This window comes from Bos grunniens, chromosome 2, assembly GCF_055505025.1.
Source record: "Bos grunniens cultivar Pamir isolate PY7600 chromosome 2, Bosgru_T2T1.0, whole genome shotgun sequence".
Taxonomy (NCBI): Eukaryota; Metazoa; Chordata; class Mammalia; order Artiodactyla; family Bovidae; genus Bos; species Bos grunniens.
Window position 1 is genome coordinate 92515920 of NC_141166.1, and position 27011 is coordinate 92542930.

The following is a 27011-nucleotide window of genomic DNA, read 5'->3' on the forward strand; positions in this document are numbered from 1 at the left end:
GTAATGTTGGAGGTTTGCAAGTCTCTGTGGAGGAGACGTGCTTCCCTCTTGCAGAGAGAGTGATGATTGTCATTTTACACGTACAGAAAAATTACAGAGCTCAAAGAGCCAGGGTCAGCTTTTGGTAACACAAGCCAGCTTGAAGCTAAACAGGATTAAAGGATTACATTTCATTTATATATTCAATTGTCTGCCTATCTGCTTTTCTCACCATGCATTGTGTAACCCAATACCATAGTACTGAGGCAACTTGAACTTTGCACTTCTTAAATGTACTATTTCAACTTCTCTGAAAAGGAAAAGGGTATCTGGTGCAAGCAAAATGAAATCCAGCACTATAGTGTATAACCCAAATGGAAATTCAGGCTGGTCATATAAAAACACACATATGAAACAGGCTTGTGGGTCCTCGTTTCTCAAGACCCTTTTCTGTCTGCATCGTGCTTTTTCTTCTGTGAATCTAGAGGAAGCAATTGAATACTCACATTCAATTACACTATGTGTGGCTACTTTCCTGCCCCCAAGGCAGAGCTGAGTAGTTTTGTAAAGACCACATGGTCCACAAAGCCTAAAATATTTACTCCTTGGCACTTTACTCGAAATGTTTGCTGATCCCATTCTTAGAAGAAGCCTCACTCATGAAACCCATGATTCTCTCTGCAGGAATATATATATATATATATATATATATATATATATATATATATAATTATATAATCATTATCTAATGCTGGAATCAAGATTGCCAGGAGAAATATCAATAACCTCAGATATGCAGATGACACCACCCTTATGGCAGAAAGTGAAGAGGAACTAAAAAGCCTCTTGATGAAGGTGAAAAAGGAGAGTGAAAAAGTTGGCTTAAAACTCAACATTCAGAAAACGAAGATCATGGCATCCGGTCCCATCACTTCATGGGAAATAGATGGGGAAACAGTGGAAACAGTGTCAGACTTTATTTTTGGGGGCTCCAAAATCACTACAGATGGTGACTGCAGCCATGAAATTAAAAGACGCTTACTCCTTGGAAGAAAAGTTATGACCAACCTAGATAGCATATTGAAAAGCAGAGACATTACTTTGCCAACAAAGATCCATCTAGTCAAGGCTATGGTTTTTCCAGTGGTCATGTATGGATCTGAGAGTTGGACTGTGAAGAAAGCTGAGCGCCAAAGAATTGATGCTTTTGAACTGTGGTGTTGGAGAAGACTCTTGAGAGTCCCTTGGACTGCAAGGAGATCCAACCAGTCCATTCTGAAGGAGATCAGCCCTGGGATTTCTCTGGAAGGAATGATGCTAAAGCTGAAACTCCAGTAATTTGGCCACCTCATGTGAAGAGTTGACTCATTAGAAAAGACTCTGATGCTGGGAGGGGTTGGAGGCAGGAGGAGAAGGGGACAACAGAGGATGAGATGGCTGGATGGCATCACTGACTCGATGGACGTGAGTCTGGGTGAACTCCGGGAGTTGGTGATGGACAGGGAGGCCTGGCATGCTGCGATTCATGGGGTCGCAAAGAGTCGGACATGACTGAGCCACTGAACTGAACTGAACTGATATCATATATAGTAACCTATCTGTTGCCATTCAGTCTCTAAAGTCTGTCGGATGAGAAGACAGAGATCTTATGCTGACTTGGCAAAGATATATGACCTCTGGAAAGTCAGTTCATCTCTCTTGGTCTCAGTTCTCTCATTTGCTAAATGATCAGTCTTTCCCTAGAATTGTTCCATGAAACACTATATCGACAGGATGCTCTGTGGAAAAATGGTTCTATAGCCAAAATTTAGGAGAAGCAATGTACACTATCCTAATGGAGCTATAAAATATCTATTAGCATATTAAAGCTTTTGCAGTAAAGAGAATAGTCTGTTTGTTTACATAAATGTTGTCTCAAACACTTTTGGTACCAAAATGCTTTCTACCTATTGAACTGCATACTGGGAAGAACACACGCCAGGAAATACTACACCAGGTGCTTTTCAAGGTCCCTTTTTTCTTCAATAGTCCCTGAGTTCATTTTTCTCGGTACAGAGAGTTAATCTTTTCAGTACTTTTTTAGACTTCCCTTTCTAAGGACTGCTGCCTGTAATTTCTTAGCCATGCGAGACTCAGCTAGTGCAATTTGCTGACTTTTCAGATTGGAGATGCAGTGGCCAATTAAGGAAGTTGCAAATTCTCCTAGAGGAACTAAAATGACGCAGTCATCAGCCATCTTTGGATGACAATGATAATTACGGTCTTGAAGTAGGGGAAATGCAGATACATTTTGAGATTACTACTAGTTTTTATAATCTGAAGATTTTCTCAAAAATTCCAAAATGAATATACAGATTCTTCTTAGTATTATCAATGCTATTCAAACAATACCAAATGAACATGTCTAACAATGTGAATACAGAATGTATACAGAATATTAAATACAAAGTAACCTTGCTTATCCAGACTACTTGTTTAAGATTCCAGGTTATCAAACCAGTTATACAAAACAAGAAAGTGTTTATCCTGCTGACATAACAACAGGGCAAAGCTGCCTTCCCAGTGCATCAGGATGTTGGAGATTCCTGACATGAGGACACAGAGTAAGGCCACTCACAGTACCATCTGCATTGAAGTCCACTATCTTCTCTTGGTTCCAGTTATTTCAGATGTAATATGTTGTACTCACATACAACTACTCAACTACCAACCCTCTCAGCAGCTAAAATATATCAATAAGACAAGTTATTTTTCTCTAGTAATTATTAGAGACAAATGTTAATAAACACATTCTGTAAAAAGATCAAATTCATAAGGAACAAGTTTAGTTCATCTGAAATGCATCTCAAGGAATCACATACTGAGACTTCTTATAACATCATTAACCAAAACTTGTATAGATATTCCTCTAAACCAGTGTTAGTCAACAGGGAGTGATGGCTTTCCCTATGTACGAAGATATTTTCAGTTGCCACAACTCAGTAGTTGTTACTGGCCAGGGATGATGCTAAACATCCTACAATGCACAGGACAGGTCCCTATAACAAAAAATTATCCAACACACAACGTGGAGCAACCCTGATCTAAATTGTTCTTTCTTTTTTTCAGACTTTAAACTTTTTATTTTGTATTGGGGTATAGCCAATTAATAATATTGTGACTGTTGTTGTTCAGTTGCTCAGTTGTGTCCAATCCTTTGCGACCCATGGACTGCAGCATGCCAGGCTTCCCTGTCCTTCACCATCTCTCAAAGCTTGCTCAAACTCATGTCCATTGAGTTGGTGATGCCATCCAACCATCTCATCCTCTGTCATCCCTTTCTCCTCCTGTCTTCAATCTTTCCCAGCATCAAGGTCTTTTCCAATGAGTCGGCTCTTCCCATCAGGTGGCCAAAGTATTGGAGCTTCAGCATCAGTCCTTCCGATGAATATTCAGGGTTGATTTCCTTTAGGATTTACTGGTTTGATCTCCTTGAGTCCAAGGGACTCTCAAGAGTCTTCTCCAAGACTCTTGTTATGATAGTTTCAGGTAAACAGCAAAGGGACTTAGTCATACATATACATGTATCTGGAGAAGGCAATGGCAGGCAACTCCAGTACTCTTGCCTAGAAAATCCCATGGATGGAGGAGCCTGGTAGGCTGCAGTCCATGGGGTCGCTACTAGTCAGACGCGACTGAGAGACTTCACTTACACTTTTCACTTTCACGAAATGGAGAAAGAAATGGCAACCCACTCCAGTGTTCTTGTCTGGAGAATCCAAGGGACGGCAGAGCCTGGTGGGCTGCCATCTATGGGGTCGCACAGAGTCGGACATGACTGAAGCGACTTAGCAGCAGCAGCATATATGTATCCATTCTTCCTCAAAACCCCTTCCCATCCAGGCTGGCACATAACATTGAGTAGAGTTCCACGTGCTATACAATAGGTCCTTGTTGTTTATCCATTTTGAATATAGCAGTGTGTACACTTGCAGATGACACCACACTTATGGCAGAAAGTGAAGAGGAACTAAAAAGCCTCTTGATGAAAGTGAAAGAGGAGAGTGGAAAAAGTTGGCTTAAAGTTCAACATTCAGAAAATGAAGATCATGGCATCTGGTCCCATCAGTTCATGACAAATAGTTGGGGAAACAGTGGCTGACTTTATTTTTCTGGACTCCAAAATCACTGCAGATGGTGACTGTAGCCATGAAATTAGAAGACCCTTACTCCTTGGAAGGAAAGTTATGACCAATCTAGATAGCATATTAAAAAGCAGAGACATTACTTTGCCAACAAAGGTCCATCTAGTCAAGGCTTTGATTTTTCCAGTGGTCATGTATGGATCTGAGAGTTGGACTGTGAAGAAAGATTAGCGCCGAAGAATTGATGCTTTTGAACTGTGGTGTTGGAGAAGACTCTTGAGAGTCCCTTGGACTGCAAGGAGATCCAACCAGTCTATCATAAAGGAGATCAGTCCTGGGTGTTCTTTGGAAGGACTTATGCTGAAGCTGAAACTCCAATACTTTGGCCACCTCATGTGAAGAGTTGACTCATTGGAAAAGACCCTGATACTCGGAGGGATTGGGTGCAGGAGGAGAAGGGGACGACAGAGGATGAGATGGCTGGATGGAACCACCAACTCAATGGCCATGAGTTTGAGTGAACTCCAGGAGTTGGTGATGGACAGGGAGGCCTGGCGTGCTGCAATTCATGGGGTCGCAAAGAGTTGGACACGAATGAGCGACTGAACTGAACTGAACTGAGTGTATATGAACTGCTCTTTTAATCTAAAAAAGATCTATGAAGTAATATCTGCAAGGATATTCATGACCTCACAGATTGTTTGCCAACTGCTGACTCAACCAACTGGAATCTTATTAGACTACATGCTTCTTGAAGGCAGGAATGTGTCTTTGTCTCCTTAGCATCTAGCAAGGTAACAGGTCTAATGCTTAAATAATGGCATTTAGTTCTCACCAAGAGGGTTGATTTTAGGTGATGAGAAATGAAATATTTCCTACTGCATCAGTAAAAAGGATGTCACAGTCATCAGAAATTGCAGCCCTCCAATGTGAGCTGGTGAGCCTTAAAGGCACTTTAGGAAGGAAAAGAATACCAGTCACAGACTGCAGCCACTCCCCACAGTGAGCCCCAGGGGAGCTCAAAATGTAAAAAAATGCAGCGTACTGGCCCCAGTTAGCTGAGATGCACATGAAAGGAATGATTTCAGTGAGCCCAGACTCTTGCACCTTCCCATTCATATAAAAGTGCTAAATTCCTTAACTTGAGATATCTGGTTTTTTTTTTTTTTTCATTAACAATAATCTTTCGACATTAAGACTACCTACCCTTTGTTGCAAAACTTCTGTTTAACCTGGCTCCTCTCTTACCTCCTCAGAGTGGTTCTCTAAGGATTACTTGAGATGCTGTCTCTTGGGCTTATAGTCCTAAAAATTCCCACGGAATAAAATGTAATCCTCAACTTTTAGGTTGTGAATATTTTTTAAGTCGACAGTGAGCTACACAGAATTGAGATGAATAAATCTTTGAATTTGTTTGATTTAACCTTATAGAGGCATGGATACCATGTCCTCAGAGGTGCACACATGTTCTCTGAAACATCTTAACGATGTTTTGAAACAACAGGCATGTTACTTGATTTGACGTATCTTCTGTTTAATTTTATACTCTTCTCTTCCCTGGGCTCTACAACCCTCATGATCTCCATAACATGTCTATGCTGATCACATCCAAACTCTAGGTAGAATGAGAGTGTCAAAGTAGGGAAGGGATGTCAGAGGCCACAGCCTTTGGTCTTCACCAGATGAGATTCCTTCCACAACACCTGACATCAGGTCCCAGGTCCCACTCCACTCCCACCCCTACCTCCAACTGAATGCAACTAGAGACAAGTTCTCTACTTAGACAGCCATTATGGAACGCCTTCCTCCTTTTGGGTAAGTCTGATTGCTGCGCCAAATGAAATCAGACAGGCCCAACTACTCTCAAGTCCACCCAGATCTGCTCCTCAAACTCAACAGAGATTAGCCACACATCTGGAACCTCCTGGAAGCAGTGCTGCTCTCACAGTGTGAACTCAGACATGGTCAATGAGATCTGCGATGTTTAATTGGCATCTTTCCTTTGGTACATTTCCCTCTTTAATTTCCACCATTCAAGCAGATGGCAGGGTCTGTGCTTCCTTGTCTGCTGAGAGAAGGGGTGTTTGTTACAGGAAATTGACTGCTCTCCATTTCCCCTTCTGGATTTTGTGTCCTTAAAGCCTAAACTGGTTGGAAACATTTTGTGCTAACTGCCTCTGGAAACAAATGAAGGTGGGGACGCTTTTAGATACAACAAAAGCAAAGAGGATGTTCCTTTAATAGCAATGGGGGGGGTGGGCGGGGCAGAGGAAGATACTGACAGAGAAGGGAGCTCTCTTGCCAGTGCCCCAGAGAGGAGGGGCTATGTGTCTCCCTGCCTTGCCAAAGACCCTTTGTTCCCAATAAGGAAGGTCTGATGCAACACAACATCCATTCTTTTTCTTTTTTAAGATATTTATTTGGCTGCACTGCGTCTTAGTTGCGAAATGCAGGATCTTTAGTTGAGGCATAGAAACTTTTAGTGAAGTCATGTGGGATCTAGCTCCCTGACAAGGGATTGAACCTCGGCCACCTGCATCGCAAGCTCAGAAGCTTAGCCACTGGACCACCATGTAAGTCCCACAGCACCCATTTTTAAGGACCATGTGGATTTGGTCAATGAATTGGTTCTCTGAATTGGAGCTCCTCCCCTCACTCTCTCAACTTTCTTGCCAACCCCACCCTTACCATTTGGGGGTTCTTGTTCTGCTCTTGGTTAGGGTAAAGGCAGCTGCAAGCATGGTTAAGCATCCTGCCTGCCCAAGTGGGCTAGGGGTCAAAGTGGAAAATGTGCTGTTTCTCACACAGCGAACTTGGGGGCCAGAAATGCATCCACACGACACAGCTATGTGTCCAGTGGAGTGGTACAGTGGACAGAGCTTTGGAGCCAGACATATCCAGGGTTGAGTCTTGGGGCTCACTTATTTTTTTATTTATATTGGAGCACAACTAATTGTTACTTCCAATAAATTTCTTAATGGGGACTTAGCTTTCTCCTGGAGAAACTAAGAATGGTGTTATTTACTCTGGTGTCACAGAGGTGTATGCCCCCATTCCCCTGGAGTGAGGACCTGCTGTGATGAGAGCAGTCAGCAGATAGCCTTGCGTTGCTGTGCCTTCAGGATCCACCAGGTATTCAAGCAAGGCCATGCTCTCCCTGGGCTGCTCCTAGACACTGCCTGAGTATGGCGACTAGAGCCAGAACATTTCTGCCCAAAATGAGGATCCTCTGCTGCTACTGCTGCTAAGTTGCTTCAGTCGTGTCTGACTCTTCGTGACCCCATGGACTGCAGCCTACCAGGCTCCTCTGCCCATGGGATTTTCCAGGCAAGAGTACTGGAGTGGGGTGCCATTGCCTTTTCCGGAGGATCCTCTAGTACTCTGGGAATCCCCAGCTCCTAGGGGGAGACTTTCTCAAAGTCTGAAGGTCTTCCTCCCCACTTTTTCCTTCCTTCTTTCCTTTCTCTGAGTCAGAACTGCATCAGATCTGGAGGCTCTCCTTCCAGTTCTACTTCTGTTCCCCTCCACCCTTTTTTTTTTTTTTCTCATAGGCATTTGTTGTTGTTGTTCAGTTGCTCTGTCATGTCCGAATCTTTGCAACTGCATGGACTGCAGCACACCAGGCTGCCCTGTCCTTCACTATCTCTCTGAGTTTGTTCAAACTCATGTCCATTGAGTTGGTGAGCCTATCTCATCCTCTGTCGCTCCCTTCTCCTCCTGCTCTCAATCTTTCCCAGCATCAGGGTCTTGTCCAGAGAGTTGGCTCTTCACATCAGGTGGCCAAAGTATTGGAGTTTCAGCTTCAGCATCAGTCCCAATGAATGTTCAGGACTGACTTTCTTTAGGATTGACTGGCTTGATCTCCTTGCAGTCCAAGGGACTCTCAAGAGCCTTCTCCAGAACCACAATTCAAAAGCATCAATTCTTTGGCGCTCAGCCTTCTTTATGGTCCAACTCTCACATCTGTACCTGACTACTGGAAAAACCATAGCTTTGACTATATGGACCTTTGTAGTTCATAGTGAAAGTGATGTCTCTGCTTTTTAATACACTGTCTAGGTTCATCATAGCTTTCCTTCCAAAGAGCATCTTTTAATTTTCTGGCTATAGTCACTGTCTATTTCTGCTTTACTGACTATGCCAAAGCCTTTGACTGTGTGGATCACAATAAACTGTGGAAAATTCTGAAAGAGATGGGAGTACCAGACCACCTGACCTGCCTCTTGAGAAAACTGTATGCAGGTCAGGAAGCAACAGTGAGAACTGGACATGGAACAACAGACTGGTTCCAAATAGGAAAAGGAGTACGTCAAAGCTGTATATTGTCACCCTGCTTATTTAACTTCTATGCAGAGTACATCATGAGAAACACTGGGCTGGAGGAAGCACAAGCTGGAATCAAGATTGCCGGGAGAAATATCAATAACCTCAGATATGCAGATGACACCACCCTTACGGCAGAAAGTGAAGAGGAACTAAAGAGCCTCTTGATGAAAGTGAAAGAGGAGAGTGAAAAAGTTGGCTTAAAACTCAACATTCAGAAAACAAAGATCATGGCATCCGGTCCCATCACTTCATGGCAAATAGATGGGGAAACAGTGGAAACAGTGTCAGACTTTATTTTTTGGGGCCCCCAAATCACTGCAGATGGTGACTGCAGCCATGAAATTAAAAGACGCTTACTCCTTGGAAGGAAAGTTATGACCAACCTAGATAGCATATCAAAAAGCAGAGACATTGTTTTGTCAACAAAGGTCTGTCTAGTAAAGGCTATGATTTTTCCAGTGGTCATGTATGGATGTGAGAGTTGGACTATAAAGAAAGCTGAGTGCCAAAGAATTGATGCTTTTGAACTGTGGTGTTGGAGAAGACTCTTGAGAGTCCCTTGGACTGCAACGAGATCCAACCAGTCCATCCTAAAGGAGATCAGTCCTGAATATTCATTGGAAGGACCGATGCTAAAGCTGAAACTCCAATACTTTGGCCACCTGATGTGAAGAGCTGACTCATTTGAAAAGACCCTGATGTTGGGAAAGACTGAGGGCAGGAGGAGAAGGGGATGACAGAGGATGAGATGGTTGGATGGCATCACCGACTCGATAGTCATGGGTTTGGCTGGACTTCGGGAGTTGGTGATGGACCGGGAAGCCTGGTGTGCTGTGGTTCATGGGGTTGCAAAGAGTCGGGCATGACTGAGTGACTGAACTAAACTGAACTGAACTGTCTGCAGTGGCTTTATAGCCCAAGAAGATAAAATCTGCCACTGTTTTCATTTTTTTCTCTTCTATTTGCCATGAAGTGATGGGACCAGATGCCATGATCTTAGTTTTTTGAATGTTGATGTTTAAGCCAGGTTCTTCACTCTCATAGGCATTTTCCCTAATAAATCTGTACTTTGAATTCACTTAAGTGTCTGCTTCTCAGAAAACCCAACTGATATAACTATCCCTAGAAAACTGTTCTAAAAATTTAAAACAATAGCATAGTTCCTGTCTTTTGGTAGCTGCTCAGTTCAAGGTTCGCTTCCTCCAAGTGGGATGCATTACAGGGTCAGGGACTGAGTAACACACTTCTATATCTGCTCAGTACTTTAAGCATGGATTCCATGTATAAGTGAACTTCATTAGTCAGCAATGTGGAGTTAGACTTCTTAATATAGCATTCCAGACTCTGACCTATCAAGATTATCTGCAGGCAGGTAACCATGTTTGGGTGTGTGAACAGGTGGCTTGGATTGTGAGGGAAGGAAATTGGCTTGGGTGCTAGGAAGACCTAAATCTAATCTTAATTTGCTGTGTACCTTAGGGAAATCACTTAACCTCTCTGTCTTCAGTTGACTCAACTATATAATGGGGATAATACTGCTTAGTTTACTAACTGTGAGGGTTAGAGGTAATCTAGGTAAGGCATCTAGCACAGTGTCTGGCCCATTAGACGCTTGTCTAATGTGTTGCCTGTATATCCTGATTCTTACCCTGTAGTCTTAGTGCCTACATCATTTCATTCATTCAATATTTATTGTAGGTCTACTATGATAGGAACTTGAGACATAACAGTGAAACTGACAGGCACAGATCCTCACAGAGTCTGACAGGTTGGCACATCATAGTACAAAGTACATCCAGTAATTATAACAGAAACATTTAGATGCTGCTTATTATGTGCTAGGTACTGTTCTAAGAGCTGTACTATACATTCACTCACTGAACCTTTATATCAATCCAACCATATATCTGCTCAAGATGAGATAACTAGGGATGTGATAGATTTGAACCCAGGCAGTCAGCTTCAGAGTCTATATTTTTAACAGCTACATTGTGGCTTCTCTCAACATCTGAATTAGATTTTATGGCTCCACAGAGCAGGAATGATCCTTATACAAGTATATAACAAAACCCAGTGAATTCAATTAGTAGACAAACAGTTATTTCCTTAGAGAAACAGTTATTTCCTTTACAGAAATAGTAAGTCAGCCGAGCAGGTGTAGACACTCCTGACCCACATGACAGTTACCATCCCCCAACCTCCCACTTCCTCACTATTTGCTCAGCTTTGAACTCAGCAGCTGTTCTCTGGCAGTGGCCTTAGAAGAAAAATTGTTATAATACCGTTTTTCACCTTACTTAGCCTTGACCTTTTCATCTGCAGTAACCACAGGGCTCTTCTGGTTCTAATAAATTCTCAATTTTCGGTGTCATAATCTTTTATGCCTATCAGAACTTTCTGGCAGAAAAGTTAAAGTCAAATCGGTGTGTTTTATTTGTTGTTTTCTTTTCATAAAAGCATCCACATGACTGCATTAAGTAGTTTGCTGAGTGTCTGCAAGGCAGTCAAGGTGGCAGTAAGGACATTGGACCCCAGACACGAAGTTCATTTCTTATTATGTGGCAGACAATAACCAAGCTTTGGATGCCTGGGTAGCCAAAGTGACAGCAGCAGTTTGTTCCAAGAAATCCTTTAGGTTTATGACAACATACCATTCTCATGACCATTCTAGAATAAAAATGACAATGCTAATATGATAAAAACCCACTAGCCTCTTCTAACTAGTCAAGAATGATTAAGACAAAAAAAAATGATTGTACTTACAGGGGGGCACTGTGCAAGTTTATCAGCTGCTACCAGTTGAACATTTAAGTGTTTACTTTGAGACTTTCCTCTCGATTTAATCAACCGCTGTAAAACCTGATAGAAGAAGACATGAATCTGAGATACTATCAGTGAGTTGAAAGAAAACCAAATAAATCAAGACTTTTTTTTCAGAGTCTGTTTAACCCTGAGTATTTAATAGGGAGGGAACACAAAATGACAAGTTTTGTATACATATAAACTCTCTAGTGACATCATTCAGTTACATTGGCTTTCAGTTATAGTGGATTTGATATGTCCATCCTATTCTTGCTACATGTGAGGTCTTGGTGGGTTCTTAAGTCCGCTTCCTAGATTTTATCCAGAGATTTCAAAAAGAGCCCTGCAAAAGTGGAGGCACTGATCTGTACCAGATCATTTATGTCCAAATTCAGTTGAGTAGCATTTTGGTTCACTATCTTGATGTCTGATCAATATCAGAGTCACTTATATATTTGACTCTTTATGTCATTGATAATTATTAAGGCATTCCAGTCTAATCTGACATTAATAGGACAATTTCATCTTCAAAATCTAGGCAAAACATTTGCACTGGTATATTGCTACCTATAAACCAGTGATATACCTATGTCTTTTGGGGCACTGCTGTAACGGCATTTTTCTATATACTCCTCTTTCCCTTAATTATTTTTTAGCTGAAATAGGATGCTTCCTTGCAAATAGTACTAATCTATGAGGCTCTATGATACCACAGCACACATATCCACGAGGGGACCCGTTCCTGCACTTATGGACTCACTGGCGATTGGGGCCAGAGGGTTGAACTCTGTTCCGCTGCAATGAAGGGTGCTTGACTCCCCTTCAGTTCTGGGTCAGCGACTCTAAGTGGTCAAAGCCATTTCACTCCATTCTAATGATTGCCCAAAGGTCCTGGCTTGGTCAGGACTCCAAGCTCACCCTGCACAGAACCAGTGCCTAGAGAGATGGAAGGCTGAGGAGGTCAGGAGGGTTGGGAAGGGCACATGCTTCCCCTGGGAGAGGAGACTACTGGTCCAGTTTGAAGTCGAATATGCATTTAAGCAAGAAAATGAACTCTTGGAGCCACTGCAAAGAAACTGATTGTTAAGGTAGTACCTCCCAAGGGTATCTATTTCATATTCACTTCTTAAAATTAAAAAACATCCAAGTCAAAAGGGACCAATTTAAAAATAAATAAATAAATGGATATATAAAAGTTTGTAAGGGAAAAAAGGGACCGATTTGAGGCTGTCTCACTTTTATTTTTATCTCCCCCATTGGCATAAAGATACATGGCAGATACTCCATTGTGCTTCATCATAGAATAATTATATTCCTTGAAGGATTCTCCAGGCCAGAATACTGGGGTGGCTAGCCTTTCCCTTCTCCAGGGGATCTTCCCAACCCAGGGATCAAATCCAGGTCTCCTGCATTGCAGGCAGATTCTTTACCAGCTGAGCCACTGGGGAAGCCCAAGAACACTGGAGTGGGTAGCCTATCCCTTCTCTAGTAGATCTTCCCGACAACCAAACCGGGGTCTCCTGCATTGCAGGCGGATTCTTTACCAACTGAGCTATCAGGGAAGCCCTGAAGAACCCAACCTAAGCATAAATGCACGGATCTATAAAGTTTCCACGAGAGATGTTATACAGTAATCTTTGGCTTTAGATTTATGGTAAATATTTGTGTACTTCTTGAACTATTTTCTCTCTCAACTGGGGAGATAATATAGGTGATATAATAATCAATTTTACCTAAGAGATTTACCAAGATAGCACCTAAAATCTCTGAAAAGCCAGACTTAACTTTTCATCATCTTTCCTGCTTTGTTTTTTTTTTTTTTGCTTTTTTATTATATTCTTGCATAACTGCCTGGTTTGGGAACCACACAGACAATGAGTTTCTTGAAGGAATAAATTATTCTTTATTTGCTATCTCAAAACTTCAAGAATCTGTACAGAACAGGTGAATCAAAAACAGTATTCATTAAAAGGGTCTTAAAAAGACATTTTCTTTGCCACAAACAAAAATGCGCAGAGTGAAGAGTGTTTCAAAAGAAATTGACCTTCTAAATCTTAAGACAGAAATGAGCTAATTACCTTTGGAGATGAGACTTTTACATGAACAATAATTGGTGCTAAGGAGGTCTTTATAAGTTGTGCTGGGTGATTGATGGTGTCTGCATCAAGAACAACCAGTTGCAAAGATCTTGCCAACTCAAAGATTCTTTCAATTTCACTTTGTACTTCCGCTAAAAGAAGATAAATAACAAATAACAGGTCATGGTATTTTTATTAATTAGTTCCTATATTTAAAAAATAGTACCTCTTTCAGATATGTTAGTCTACATTGCAAAACCGAATATTTTGAATTTTCATAGTTCTATCTAACTTAAGATCTTTTCCAAAGAGAGACGGGTTTTGAATTTTACCCAAAACCAAATAGTTGGTGGAAAAAACTGAGATGGTGCACTGGATTTGCTTCTTACACTCACTCTAATATTTAGCTATTTACATAGCTATGTTGTTTTGATTGTGATTTTGTTCTAAAGAACTTTTATTTTAGCTCTAGAAGCTGAAACCACATTTTAGGAAGCAACCAAAATACAGGTGCAGAGCAACATCACATGGAAAACAAACGGCACTGAAATACGTCTACCAATCAACAGTTTGCAGGTTAATGTTTATGGAAATGTTTTTATAAAGTCTTGCGGCTCATCTGTTCTGACTGATATGCACATTTTTGTATCCTTGTTAAATGTTCTGGACCTACTCTTACAATTAGCTTACTGCTAAGTCTTCCCAGGGACGGGGGAGCCTGGTGGGCTGCCGTCTATGGGGTCACACAGAGTCGGACATGACTGAAGTGACTTAGCATAGCATAGCAAGCCTTCATTAAGTGCTAGGGCCAGTGGACTTATTCTATGGCATGATTATCTTCAGGATTAAAAAAATACAACTTAATACCAATTATATTAAAGTGTCACAATGCATTTTGATGCAGATCTACTGGGCCAGGTTTAATAGCCAACTGACCTGAATTTGTGCATGAATCTGGTCAAATGAAAGATCTAGTTATTTTCAATGTTCAAAGCAATCTGGCTGTTGTTTAAGTAAAAATTAAGCAGATTATCTGCAAAACATAATATGGATTTCTGAAATATAAAAGCTTGTTGTAATATATCTTCTTATAAATCACCTGATTTATTGAGCATGTCCAAAATCTGAATTAGTCTATTTAATTTTCAGAGAGATGGTCTCGTTTTGCTTTTTGGTTTCTTTTGGCTACAGGTATAACCTACCAATATTGTAATCTTGTCTAAATTACACGGAGTAGACAAAGGCATCTAATTTAAATTATTTCAAAGATGGACTAAGAAAAAGTTGATGTCACTCTAAATATCCTCATTGAAAAGGGTATGTGCCAGAATCTCATGATTTGTTTTGCTTATTCAGAATAAACACAAATTTATGTCAATCACCAAAAGATCTCCTTTTTAACCGAATAGACTGACAGGGTGTGTGGGATCATGAACGCTCAAGTCTATCATGTTAACTATTTTCTAGGGCTCCGCATAATAGCATAAAATTCTTATAAAATTCTTATTTCCCACAAAATCACTGATGTTTAATGCATGATCTGTTTTAGAAGTATTAATTTAAAGAGTCAGCAGGACCTAGTAGAAGCTGTTTAGTTCAACTTCTGACTCACAACATGTTCTCAGATTTCCTTCCTGTAATGGGTTGAATTGCATCCCCCTCCAGATTCCTATGTTGAAGTCATAACCCCCTGGTACCTCAGAATGTAACCTCATTTTTGAGATAGGGTCTTTATAGAGATCATCAAGTTAAAACGAGGTCATTAGGGTGAGTGTTACTTCAGTACGACTGGTGTCTTTATAAAAATTGGAAATTTGGAGACAGGCACACACAGAGGAGAACCTGTGTGAAGATGGATGCAGAGACTGGAGAGATGCTTCTAAAGAGAGGAATGCCGGAGATTGCCAGAAAAACCCCAAGAAACTAGCAGAGAGGCATGGAAGACAGTCTTTCTCACATTCCTCAAAAGGAAGCAATCTTGTTGATACCTTGATCTTAAATTTCTAGCCTCCAGAATTCTGAGGCAATAAATTTCCATTAAAAAAAAAAAGTCATCATATTATCCAATACCAATGGCCTGAAAGATTTCACATTACTTTGAATGGTGCCTAGCTTTCAATATAGCAATGTAAAGAATCTGGACAATTTGGCTTATTTGCAAAATTCTGAAATACAGTCTACATTTATTAGCAACAACAACCTACTTATCCCTTTTTTCCCTCATATGTCAGAAACAGAAAGATTTTCTTCCAATGGAAAAGTTTGGAAAATAAAGTCTGTTTTTATTGTAGTAAGTTTTAGCTGTTGGGATGTAGGTTTTTTTGTTTGTTTGTTTGTTTTTCCATTAAACTGTCACCGTTGAATGTAACTCCTGTTTTAGTACTCCTGGTACTAAAACAAGGTTATACTGCTTTAAGCTTCAAATTTTAATACAATGTTTTCTGAAGTAGCAAAAAAGGCAGTGAGGCAAACTAGATTGCCCTGGTGCAAAGAACCCTTGAGGCACTCAGAGTCTCTGTGTAAATAATTCAGAGATACTTGGGCCTCATTTACTTTGCACGAGCAATGAGGTAAGTGTAATGGTTTGGGAGATTTTCTTGACCTCATCCTTGAGGTTCAGCTTGCAGGGTCTTAGTTCCCTGACCAGGGATTGAACCTAGGCCCTGGAAGTGAAAGTGCTGAGGGCAGGCACACCTACTGCTTAACCAACACGAAGCCTGGGCCATGGCTATCAACAGAGAGGTGCTGGGGCAGAGCAGGCCAGGAGGCTGCAGAGGTCCACTCTATGTACTGGCGTGGGTCCAATACTTGAATAATATGTATAAGGAATACAATAACTAAACTATACATGTGAGAAAGAAAGTTATTATCTACACAGCCCATTTTTTACCCACACCGCAGGGCTTGTGGGATCCTAGTCCCCTGACCAGGGATTGAACTCAGGCCCTCTGAAATGGAATCACAGAGTCCTAACCACTGGACTGCCAGGGAATCCCCTCATATCCTTCTTTTTTTGTTGTTTTAAAGAAAAACTTTAACCAAATCTAACAATATCTTGACTACCATGCTGATTCCAGTCAAAGCCTTGTAACAATATTATTCCAGACAAATGAACTCTGCTAAGTCATGGACTAGGATCCTGGGAGACCTGAGAGAACACTTCTCTGATAACTCGGCTGCAGCTGGTCTGGACTCAGCTCTCATAGCAACTCTGTCACCTGTGATCTTTCTCTCATATCTAAATGCTTAAGCTATGTCAATGGCTCTTTGCGGCCCCAAATGACATTTTCCAAGGGGAGTACCTTGGAACACTAATCTCATGAGATAGCAAACACAAAGAAGGGATTTTCTACAAGGGAAATACCCCATTTTTAATAGCTTCTCTAGGAATTTCAAACATGCATTACCTTCTTTATCTTCATGTCTCTAAGAAGTCTTGCAGTGAAGAAACCTGACAACTATTTAATCCATAAATTTCAAATTTATTTGACCATGAAAAACATACTATTTGTATCTTTTAAAAAATCAGCATTTTGGGACTTCCCTTGTGGTCCAGTGGTTAAGACTCTGAGCTTCCAATGCAGGGGACATGGCTTCGATCCCTGATGGAGGAACTAGTATCCCACATGCCATGTGGTAAGGCCAAAAGAATAAAATCAACATTCTGTGGGATCTATTTTGGAGGTCTCTTTAGCAAAGCATACTAGAGCCCTAATACACTGGCCTAAACCTATTTTTTCAGTCTCTTCCGTTGCTCTCAATTCATGCCCTCCACTTCCTTTTTCTAAGCATGATCTGCAAGAAAAACCACTTATTTCTCAACCACATATTGTTTCTATGTCAATGCTTTTGTACATTCTTGACTGCCTTAAGAACCAGCTCAAAAAAAAAAACACAAAAAACACAAAACTGTAAAGTTTTCTCAGATACCTCTTACTCCCTATGTTTTTCTCTTTACACTTTTAGTACTTTGCTCATAATTCCATTATTACACAGTATTTTAACCATCACTTCCTTTTTTCTGTTTTCTTACCATGGGTAAGACAGTCTGTCTTAGTCCCATTTGTACTTCCTAAAGTCTGGTGTAATGCATGGCAGTAAAAAGTGTTCACTAAATATTTAATGAAAGAATCTATAAATATGCATTATAACAAGCAGACAAAAGGGCATAAGTGGCTCACAGAGTGGTTATTATAAGATGTTGCCATTAAATTAACTCCAGTGGTTGTGGGTATAAGACTTTAGAGAGTGAAAAGGAAAACCAATGAACTGATATCTACCTTGTTTCTTTCTCACTATTTACACTAATCCCCCTCCACCCACTCCACTGGCTCTGACAATAGGTGACTACATAGATTATACGGGATGACTTCAAAGGGAAGGAACAGTTAAAAGTCAAAGGCACTTTGAGGAGTGAAAAGGAGGGTGGAAGATAGGAGAACAGATGCTTATTTGAGAAATCTTCAATCTAACTTGGCATCCTTGCCACTCATGATATATTACTTTAGTTAGTAATCTGATTCATCATCACCAGCTCTGCCTTCATCATCCTTGAAGGGCAAAATACTGTGCCTTTAAGAGTGTTTCACTCTGTAATGTCGAAGGCTCTAAATAGAGAACTAAAGAAGGAACCACTGATGTTTGGGATCCTGCTCCCACAGACACTGACAACGGTCCCATTTGGTATGTTCAGCATTCTTTCACAAAGCAGACCAGAATGTAAATGCAAAAGAGAGTTACGGGTGGACTGCACCACTCTGGGCCATCACAGAAACCACAAACAGGTTTTTGAGATGAGTATTGTGCTTTTCGGGCAGCCTGGACCCACTTCTGTGGTTGGTGAATCCATCCCCCACAGCCCTGTTCCTGTAGGGCTTGATGGAGCTAACCACATATATTAGTGTTTTTGCTTCTCCATCATGGTGAATCTCATGATGCTTTCTGACTGACTGGTGTACCAGGAAAGACAAGTTTAAACTCCTTAATGTTAATGATAGTTGCTACATCCACTTAAGGATGTGACTATTCTGGGTACCAGCTGGCAGCAGAAACCACACTGAGAACACCATTATCGAGCTTTCTTCCAAGGATCTGAGAAAGGTGGACATCTCATTTGCTTTCAAGTCAGTTGTAACTCAGGTATGACATATGTCATTAGCCTCATTGAGAAGCTTGGGCAAAGCAGGGATGAGTGGCTTCGTTTGCCGAGGTGGTAACAGATGAAGACAGCCTCTTGAGGATTCTTCCCACCAGACTACTAATTAGCTAACTGACTGGAGCTGAGACAGAAAAGGATCAGCTGCACAACTCTGCTCTCTGCTTTTGTAAGACTGGCCTTCTCGTCAGTTAATCGGTGTTTCTCCATTCAGAATGGAGATCAGGGACTTCCCTGGTGGTCCAGTGGTTAAGATTTCACCTGCCAATGCAGGTTACTCAGGTTTGATCCCTGGTCCAGGAAGATCCCACGTGCTTCTGAGAAACAAAGCTGGTAGTTCTCTAAAGCCAGTCACCATAACTACTGAAGCCTGTCCACCTAGAGCCTGTGCTCTGCAACAAGAGAAGCCACCGCATGAGAAGCCCTAGGACCACAACGAAGAGTAGCCCTGCTCACCACAACTAGAGAAAGCCCACAAACAGCAACAAAGACCCCGAGCAGCCATACATAAATGAATAAAGAAAAAAACTTTAAAGAATGGCATCAGAGCAAACTGGAAAAGCATTCACAAAGGCGACACGTGTCACCCCAGTCTGAAAGCACAGCTTGGAGAAGTAGCACATTTGAACATCTTACCTAAGCTGGACCGAGTGTTCGAACGTTCAATTATTGCTCTCTTGCTGGGATTATTTAGCACAGACCTCTTAGCAAGAGAAATGTCAGCTGTCACTCTTGTTATTGATATCCTATGAATAGGAACACAGAACAGAACAAACCAGTAAAAATGTGGTGGGGCTCTCCAAGCGATTTATAACCACAGTACTTAATAACCACTTTACATACTATAGTGCAACCACAGTATAATAAAACATTGGCCACAAGTATTTTAAATAGGCTTTGGCTAGCATTAAAATACAAGCAGAGCAGAATGGAGGAAGGTTTTTGGCTATTCAACAACAAAAAAACTCCAGGAAGAATGCAGACTCTTCCTCCACTATTGTCTGTCTTGCGGAATTCTCCTTATAGTGCACACCATACCAAGAGGGAATCAAAACATATGAATAAACTATGTTCTTTCTAGCAAGCAGCAATACAATTTCCCCACAATTCATAGCTGATTTTCTCTTGAACAAGACCTTCAGGAACTGCACAGTGCCTCAGTGCTGCTGGTCAAAGGGGAAAATCCTCTTCATTTTAATCATCAAAGACACTCAACCAATTGGTAGCTGTGTTGCATTCCTGGTGCTCAACAGTTAACTCATGACACATGAAGCATTTTACCACAGGCCCGAAGGAATGCTTCATTTCTAAGAATATGAAAAATATGGTTTCTTTTCTACAGGCACAAGATTATCTAGCATGTTTGCATATTACTTTGAATGCATATGGTGGACAGAAATAAGACACTATTGCTGAGGGCAATGTGAGGATTGTGCCAGGATTTCCCTAAATTAGAAAGTATCCTGCAGTCATGCAAGACAAGAATAAAGCAGAGACATTGCCAATGAATGGAGACAGAAGTCTATCTTGTCTATGTATATGATCTAGCAAATGAGAATCTCTGGAACTTACAACTTTCAAGTTCTTTATTTTAGGCTGGGTTTGCTCAACTTCAAATTATGATCTATCTGCAGAATGCAAAGAATGCCTCTCTAAGCCAGCTACTGCCATCATGGGCCCTTCCTCATGCTTATCTTCAGAGCTTAGAAGATTCCAGAAAACAGACAAGGCCCCTTCCCTTTTATACTCATGCACTCTTTCTCCCCAACTTTCAAGCTCCTCCAGAGGGTGGAGCAAGAAGAGGGTAGAGTTAGCCACAATTGAGTCCTATGTCATCTCACACCTATTTAGGGATATGTCAGCCCTCTCAGGAGATTCCTCACTTGACTTCAGGGACCTGAATCCTTGGGGAGAATTTAAAACAGTCCTCTTTGGTCAGAAATCATTTCTTTAGAGCAACAGGCTGTGCAGAAAAAGTTCTGGTGCCATTTTAAAGCAAAGTACTCTTTGTTGGTGGTGGTGGATATATAAGCTGCAGATGGTGAGGAAGTTTAAAGAATTTTAATTCCTTAGAATTTTTCAGGCCCTAATAAATTATTTGAGGCATCTTCAGACTGTATTCTGTGGAAACCAAGAATTTTGTGAAATATCTCAGGTCACTGAGAACATCGAATGGGGGCCGAGCTGGCCAGCAGGGCCCATCTTTCCCATGCTTAATACCAAATAAGTGCCTCTGCATTTCTGTTGAGGCCTTACCTGTGATTTCATTGTAAGCACTTGTTCAACTGCTAAAAGATACTGGAAAATACTGGTCTGTACAACTTCATTTTATCAAGAAAAAAAGTGAGACATGAGGAGGAAGTTCCATATGGATCCCTAGCGTCTAAGAAGGTCTAAAGCACAGGCTCCCAAGCTCTAGACCAGCACTTAGTCACCAGACTCATAATTCTCTTACAGTTTCAGCTTCCTTCTCTAGCAACCCCAAATCTCCAGATACCAGCCAAACCATCAAGAGCAGATCTGGGCCACACGGAGTGATGGCCACTTTCTAAGTCAGGTTAAAGTCCGTGGAGCCCATATTTGAGTCGCTATTACTCAGCTGGCTGCCGCACTTGAGGCATGAAATCTCATAGGTAGTCGTTGTGGTCAGAGATCATTTTACCTACAGAATAGGATTTGCTTGTTTATTTTTGTGTTTCTGGCGTCTTTGTTTGTTTGCAGTTTTAAGAATGGAGTTGCTGATTAGAAAAATACTATCAAGTTCTAGGGGCAGAATTCAGCCTTCTAGAATATTCATTTTTAGAGGATAGAGGATCCAAAGATTCTGTTCGGCTTAGGTGAAAATCAAATCTAGTTTTATACTAGCCAAGTAGTGACCCTGGTTCCTAAAAGTTGGAGGGATTATCAGCAGATGTGTACTCTTATATTTTCTGGGTTATAACACACTTTTATAAAGCCATTTTCAAATATATATAAAGTTTTTACCAAGAGGCAGAATAATAACACACAAACAAAAAACAGGAAATGAAAACTTCTTCATGTGTTCTGAACACAAAAAAGGTGTGGACAATAAAGATTCTTTTTCTTCTTTTATTGGTCAGTAAAATACCAATTTGTTGTTGGTGGTCGCTAAATTGTGTCTGACTCTTTGTGACCCCATGGACTGCAGCACACCTGGCTTCTCTGTCCTTCACTAATTTGTTAGCTAATTTGTTAATATGTTATTTCTTAATAAAAATACGTATGTAGGAAAGAGCTTAGGAGAAGACAGACACAGCTCCAGAAACCCTCCAATAAGACAAAGCAGGAGTTTCTATTTTCTATGCAAAGATGCTTACTATTATCAAAATCAGACACCAAATCCAAACTTTTTGTTGTTTAAAAGGCTCCCCAGTAAAGTAATTACATTCATTATTAAATGCTACCTAGTTTATATACTTTTTTTTTTACTTAAACTGATACTCTTTCTACTTCTTTTCTTGATATACCTTCATATCTTCTAGTGACTTTTAATACTTCCATGTATCTTTGATATACATCTCTAAAAAGTTCCCTTGGATACTTCTCTGTGACACAGTGTCAGTAATTACTCGTGAGGGATAAAGGATGTTCAGTTCCCCAGCAGACTGGATATATATAAATCTGGTAAATCTGAATCCTAGTTGTTACTTACTTCTGATTTGGAATCCTTCATAATTTCTGCACTCCATCAGTGCTATGAGTTTTAGTTTTCTGTTACTTATTTATGGAAAGACGTTACTCTCAGGTGAGACACATTCATTCGAAAATAATTAGTATTTCCAGGTTGATAATGGAAAGCTAAGGATCCTTTTATACTCTATCCTTACCACATCCAATATGCAACCCTGTTAGTATATTAGTTTAAAAAAAAAAACAAAACTCTTATTCTTCACAAAGGAAAAACATTCCAAAGATCAGAGAGCACACTGTCAGGAGAAGGAAAGGAAGAGAAGGCATTCATGGACCTGGGGAGTCTCTCTGATCTTCCTCTGGCTGGATCTTCCTGCTGGCTTCGTGACCATGGACAAATCATGCCATTTTTTTGAGCATCAGGATGATAGTTCTGCCAGACTATCTCACAAGACAATCACTAGGAACAAATGAGGCAATATCTAAAAGTGTTTTCTTAAATACTCATTCGTAGTTATAGCATGAACTCTCCCATTGCCAGAGTCCATGAAACTTACATATACTTGGAGGGTGGGAGAATAAGGTCAGACATGTTACAATCAAAATCTGTTAATTTAAATATTCATATTTGAATAATTCAAATTATCTCGAGTGCTTGAGTGTCCACGGATGAGTCTGCATTTGAATAGAGAGTAGGAGGAGCTGATAAGAGGGTGCTATTGGTTATGAAACAGAAGGCACTGTATTGTTCTTTTCCATTTGTCGCCTACAAGTTGTTTTCATTCTTCCATGTCTTGGCTGCTTTGTGATAGCATCAGCTGTTGCCATTTCCTTTCATAAATAAATACTATTTCTTTGAGTCTCCCTCAATTATATTTTTAGCCTCCTTTCTTTAAATTCTTCCTAAAACCTTTTTTTAAAGCATGCCTTGGCTAGTAGCTTCAGATCCTATTTGTATGTTCATTTAGGATTTGGGGCCATAATCATGTTGGTTACAAAGTGTCCTATAACTGCTATAGAGCTGATCTGATTCAGCTGTCAAAAAGCCTAAAGTTACAACTTTGTTGGGATTTGAAATGATTAGCATAGGTCAACACATTGCAATTGGTTTGACTGCTTGCTGTTCAGCCTGTGAATGGTAGATTCAACCAGCTGAACAAACCTCATCTGAAAGGATGATCCCTGATGAATGTTTGTGGTGTGAAATGAAGAGAGAAAAGCTCCTTGCCATTGTGCATGCACTGTGCCCCTGCCAGGCTGGTGCATTGTACCAGCTCGTTAGACTCATTCACTTAGTTCATGACCTGTGCATAGGAACTGTCATGGATAGCCACATGTACAGGGGTTCCCTGAGGAAGTATTCAGTATTGTGCTTTTCATTCTTTCTTACATACATTCTAGTTAAGCCTTGAATTTATTAAGCAATGAATCCATCAAGCAATGAATGACAATACAATTGTAAAATAAGTAGCTTTAAACTGATTCAAATCATTTCTAAGGTATCATAAAAGAGTAAGTAAATGATTCTGTAGGAGACACTGTTGATGTTTAATTCAATTTGTTGAATTATTTTTTAACCAAGATCTGAAAAATAGTACTGAAGAAGAAAGACTTTTAGGCAGTTTCTTTTTCTCTTTTGGCTCTTTCTGAAAAAGAAATTATCCTATTTTGTCTAACCTACTGCATTCATAGCCAGTGAAACATGGAGGAGGTTTCCATTAGAACATATTGTTTATGCTGTATTGCTATGCAAAAGCCCGCTGTGTAATTGTTCTCTTGGCTGGTTTCAATTAAAGACTATTTGTTGTTTTTCCTCCTTTTATTAATTGGTGGAACACAATGCAGCAGATTGTCATGGCTCAAAATGTAAGGATATTCCCCACACAGCAGACATGTCAGAGTCACAGTGAAACTACAAGCACATTTCTTTTTCCTAATCAAAGTTTCCATATACACCAGTGAATGTATTATTGTTTTTCTGCTGCAGTGGCCTCTGCTAATTTGAAAGCAAGCCCTCTCTCCTACTCCCACCTTTATTATCTAGCTTTCTCAAACTCTGCCATACATCAGATCTCTCTTGGGCAGAGTCTCTCTACACACATATCTTCTGCTGCTGCTGTATTCCTCCTCACATCTCTTCACCCTCTGCTGTGCCATCAGACACCCTGGATCACTTGGCATTGGAATTTTAGTTCTATTTCTATTAAAATCATCTTCAATAGTGTATGCTTGATGAATCAGGTAACTCAAGCTGATAAATCTCTGCTGTTACAATTAAATGCACTTCCTCTCTCTATGTCTGAAGATTGAGGAAGAACCTCAGATTCTTCATTCTTGAAGTCAGTAATTAAGTCAGTCACTTTCTCTTTGCTAAATTACAATAATTACTTCCTTCTTTTCCATAAGGTCCTACTGTGCAAAACTTTACTAACACTGCTGTTTATACGAATGTTATATGGGGACCAAAACAAACAGAAACTTAGACTGCATGTGGGATGGCATTTGTTCAGCTCAAGAGCTCTTGTGGGGTCACAGGATGAAGCACTGCTCAGAACTTCCTTAAATAAAGGCCCACAGGTTAAAGCCATATGACTCCAAGCACAGCTGAAGGAAGCCTGCTTGACTGAGCCAGGCATATCAACTATTAACAACCCAGGGAGAGCTGCATGAAGGTAAGGGTCATGGCCCCTGTCATCAGAGGCAAGGATCAAAACCAACATTAAGTTAAAAAGCCACAGTTCAGCTGTTTCTTTGCAAGGCCTTTTTTAAGAAGTAGATTCCCGGTACTCAAAAGTTACAAACAGAAGCAGGGTATCCATCTACCTGTTGTTTGACTTAAGAGATTAGAATATAAGGACTTTTTACATTTCCTTCCAACTCCAATAGTCTAGTATTCAGTACTTTTCACTTGTTTTCTTTGAAATTACTTCATTCTCTGTCTATTTTGTTTAAAAAGAGAGAGAGAATAGGATACATCTATGGCTTTCTTATTAAGCCCTTGTGTCCACTAGATAAATATGGCAGACTGCTATTTGTTCAACAAAATCCATTTTGTCTTCCTCCTGGGCACATAGCTAGACTGTAATTCCTAGCCTCCTTTGCAAGAAGGTGTGGCCACATGTCTAAGTTCTAGCCAATGAAATGTGAGAATGATGTGAACTAGAGAAGCTGGTTCACTCCTCTCCCTACAGCTGATTGTAGAGATCAACCCCAGGCCAGCGGTCCCAAATGATGCACAGGACAAACTTTCTTTCCCATCCTTCCCTTCTCCATCCTACCCACCTTCCAGCTGAGGAACACCTGCCTCAGACTGTGCAATGAGCAACAATAAGTTTCCACTGAGTTTGATTCATTATACATTTTGGGCTCTATTTATCAAGGCAATCTAGCCTGTACTCTGACCAGTGCATTCTTTTGGCAAAACATGTTAGCCTTTGCCCTGCTTCATTGTGTACTCCAAGGCCAAATTTGCCTGTTAACTCCAGGTATCTCTTGACTTCCTACGTTTGCATTCCAGTCTCCTATGATGAAAAGGACATCTTTTTTTGGTGTTCGTTCTAGAAGGTCTTGTAGGTCATCATAGAACCATTCAACTTCAGCTTCTTCGGCATTAGTGTTCGGAGCGTAGACTTGGATTATTGTGATATTGAATGCTTTGCCTTGGAAACGAACAGAGATCATTCTGTCATTTTTGAGATTGCACCCAAGTACTGCATTTCAGACTCTTCTGTTGACTATGAGGGCTACTACATTTCTTCTAAGGGATTCTTGTCCACAGTAGTAGATATAATGGTCATCTGAATTAAATTTGCCCATTCCCGTCCATTTTAGTTCACTGATCAATGTTCACTCTTGCCATCTCCTGTTTGACCACTTCCAATTTTCCTTGATTCATGGACCTAACATTCCAGGTTCATTTCTTTACAGCATCGGACTTCACTTTCATCACCAGTTATATCCACAACTGGGCATTGTTTTTGCTTTGGCTCCATCTCTTCATTGTTTCTGGAGTTATTTCTCCACTCTTTTCCAGTAGCATATTGGGCACTTACCAACCTGGGGAGTTCATCTTTCAGTGTCATACTTTTTTGCCTTTTCATACTATTCATGGGGTTCTCAAGGCAAAAACACTGAAGTGGTTTGCCATTCCCTTCTCCAGTGGACCACGTTTTGTCAGAACTCTCCATTATGACCCATCTGTCTTGGGTGGCCCTACATGGCATGGCTCATAGTTTCATTGAGTTAGCCAAGGCTGTGATCCATGTGACCAGTGTGGTTAGTTTTCTGTGATTGTGGTTTTCATTCTGTCTGCCCTCTGATGGAGAAGGATAAAAGCCTTATGGAAGCTTCCTGATGGGAGAGACTGACTGTGGGGGAAACTGGGTTTTGTTCTGATGGTCAGGGCCCTGCTCAGTAAACCTTTAATCCACTTTTCTGTTGATGGGTGGGGCTGTGTTACCTCCCTGTTATTTGGTCTGAGGCCAAACTATGGTAGGGGTAATGACCATAATGGAAACCTCCTTCATAGGGACTTATGCACTCACTGTTGTATTCAGTGCCCCTGACCCCACAACAGGCCACTGTCAACCCACGCCTCTGCTGGAGGCTCCTGGACACTCACAGCCAAGTCTGTCTCAGTTTCTTGTGGGGACAAAGCTCCTTTCTCCTGGCTCCTGGTGCACACAAGGTTTGTTTGTGCCCTCCAAGAGTCTGTTTCCCCATTCTTGTGGGAGTTCTGTAATCAAATCCCACTGGCCCCCAAAGTCAAATTCCCTGGGGGTTCTCAGTCTCTTTGCTGGATCCCCAGGTTGGGAAATCTGTCGTGGGTCCTAGAACTTTCTTTCTTAACAGTATGAGAATTTATTTGATATATTGTTCTAAAGTTTGTGGGTCGTC

General features: G+C 40.8%; 1 protein-coding gene across 4 annotated transcripts in view; it reads right to left on the reverse strand.

Moving 5' to 3' along the window:
- CACNB4 (calcium voltage-gated channel auxiliary subunit beta 4) overlaps positions 1–27011 on the reverse strand; it is a 58042-nt gene that overhangs the window by 14663 nt on the left and 16368 nt on the right. For all 4 annotated transcript variants that reach the window (XM_086353432.1, XM_086353424.1, XM_086353451.1 and 1 more), the window contains 3 exons: positions 19101–19210; positions 13310–13461; positions 11193–11288 (listed from right to left, as the gene is read on the reverse strand). In XM_086353432.1, coding sequence (XP_086209558.1) covers positions 11193–11288; positions 13310–13461; positions 19101–19210 — 358 coding nt within the window. The remainder of the gene's footprint in view (positions 1–11192; positions 11289–13309; positions 13462–19100; positions 19211–27011) is intronic.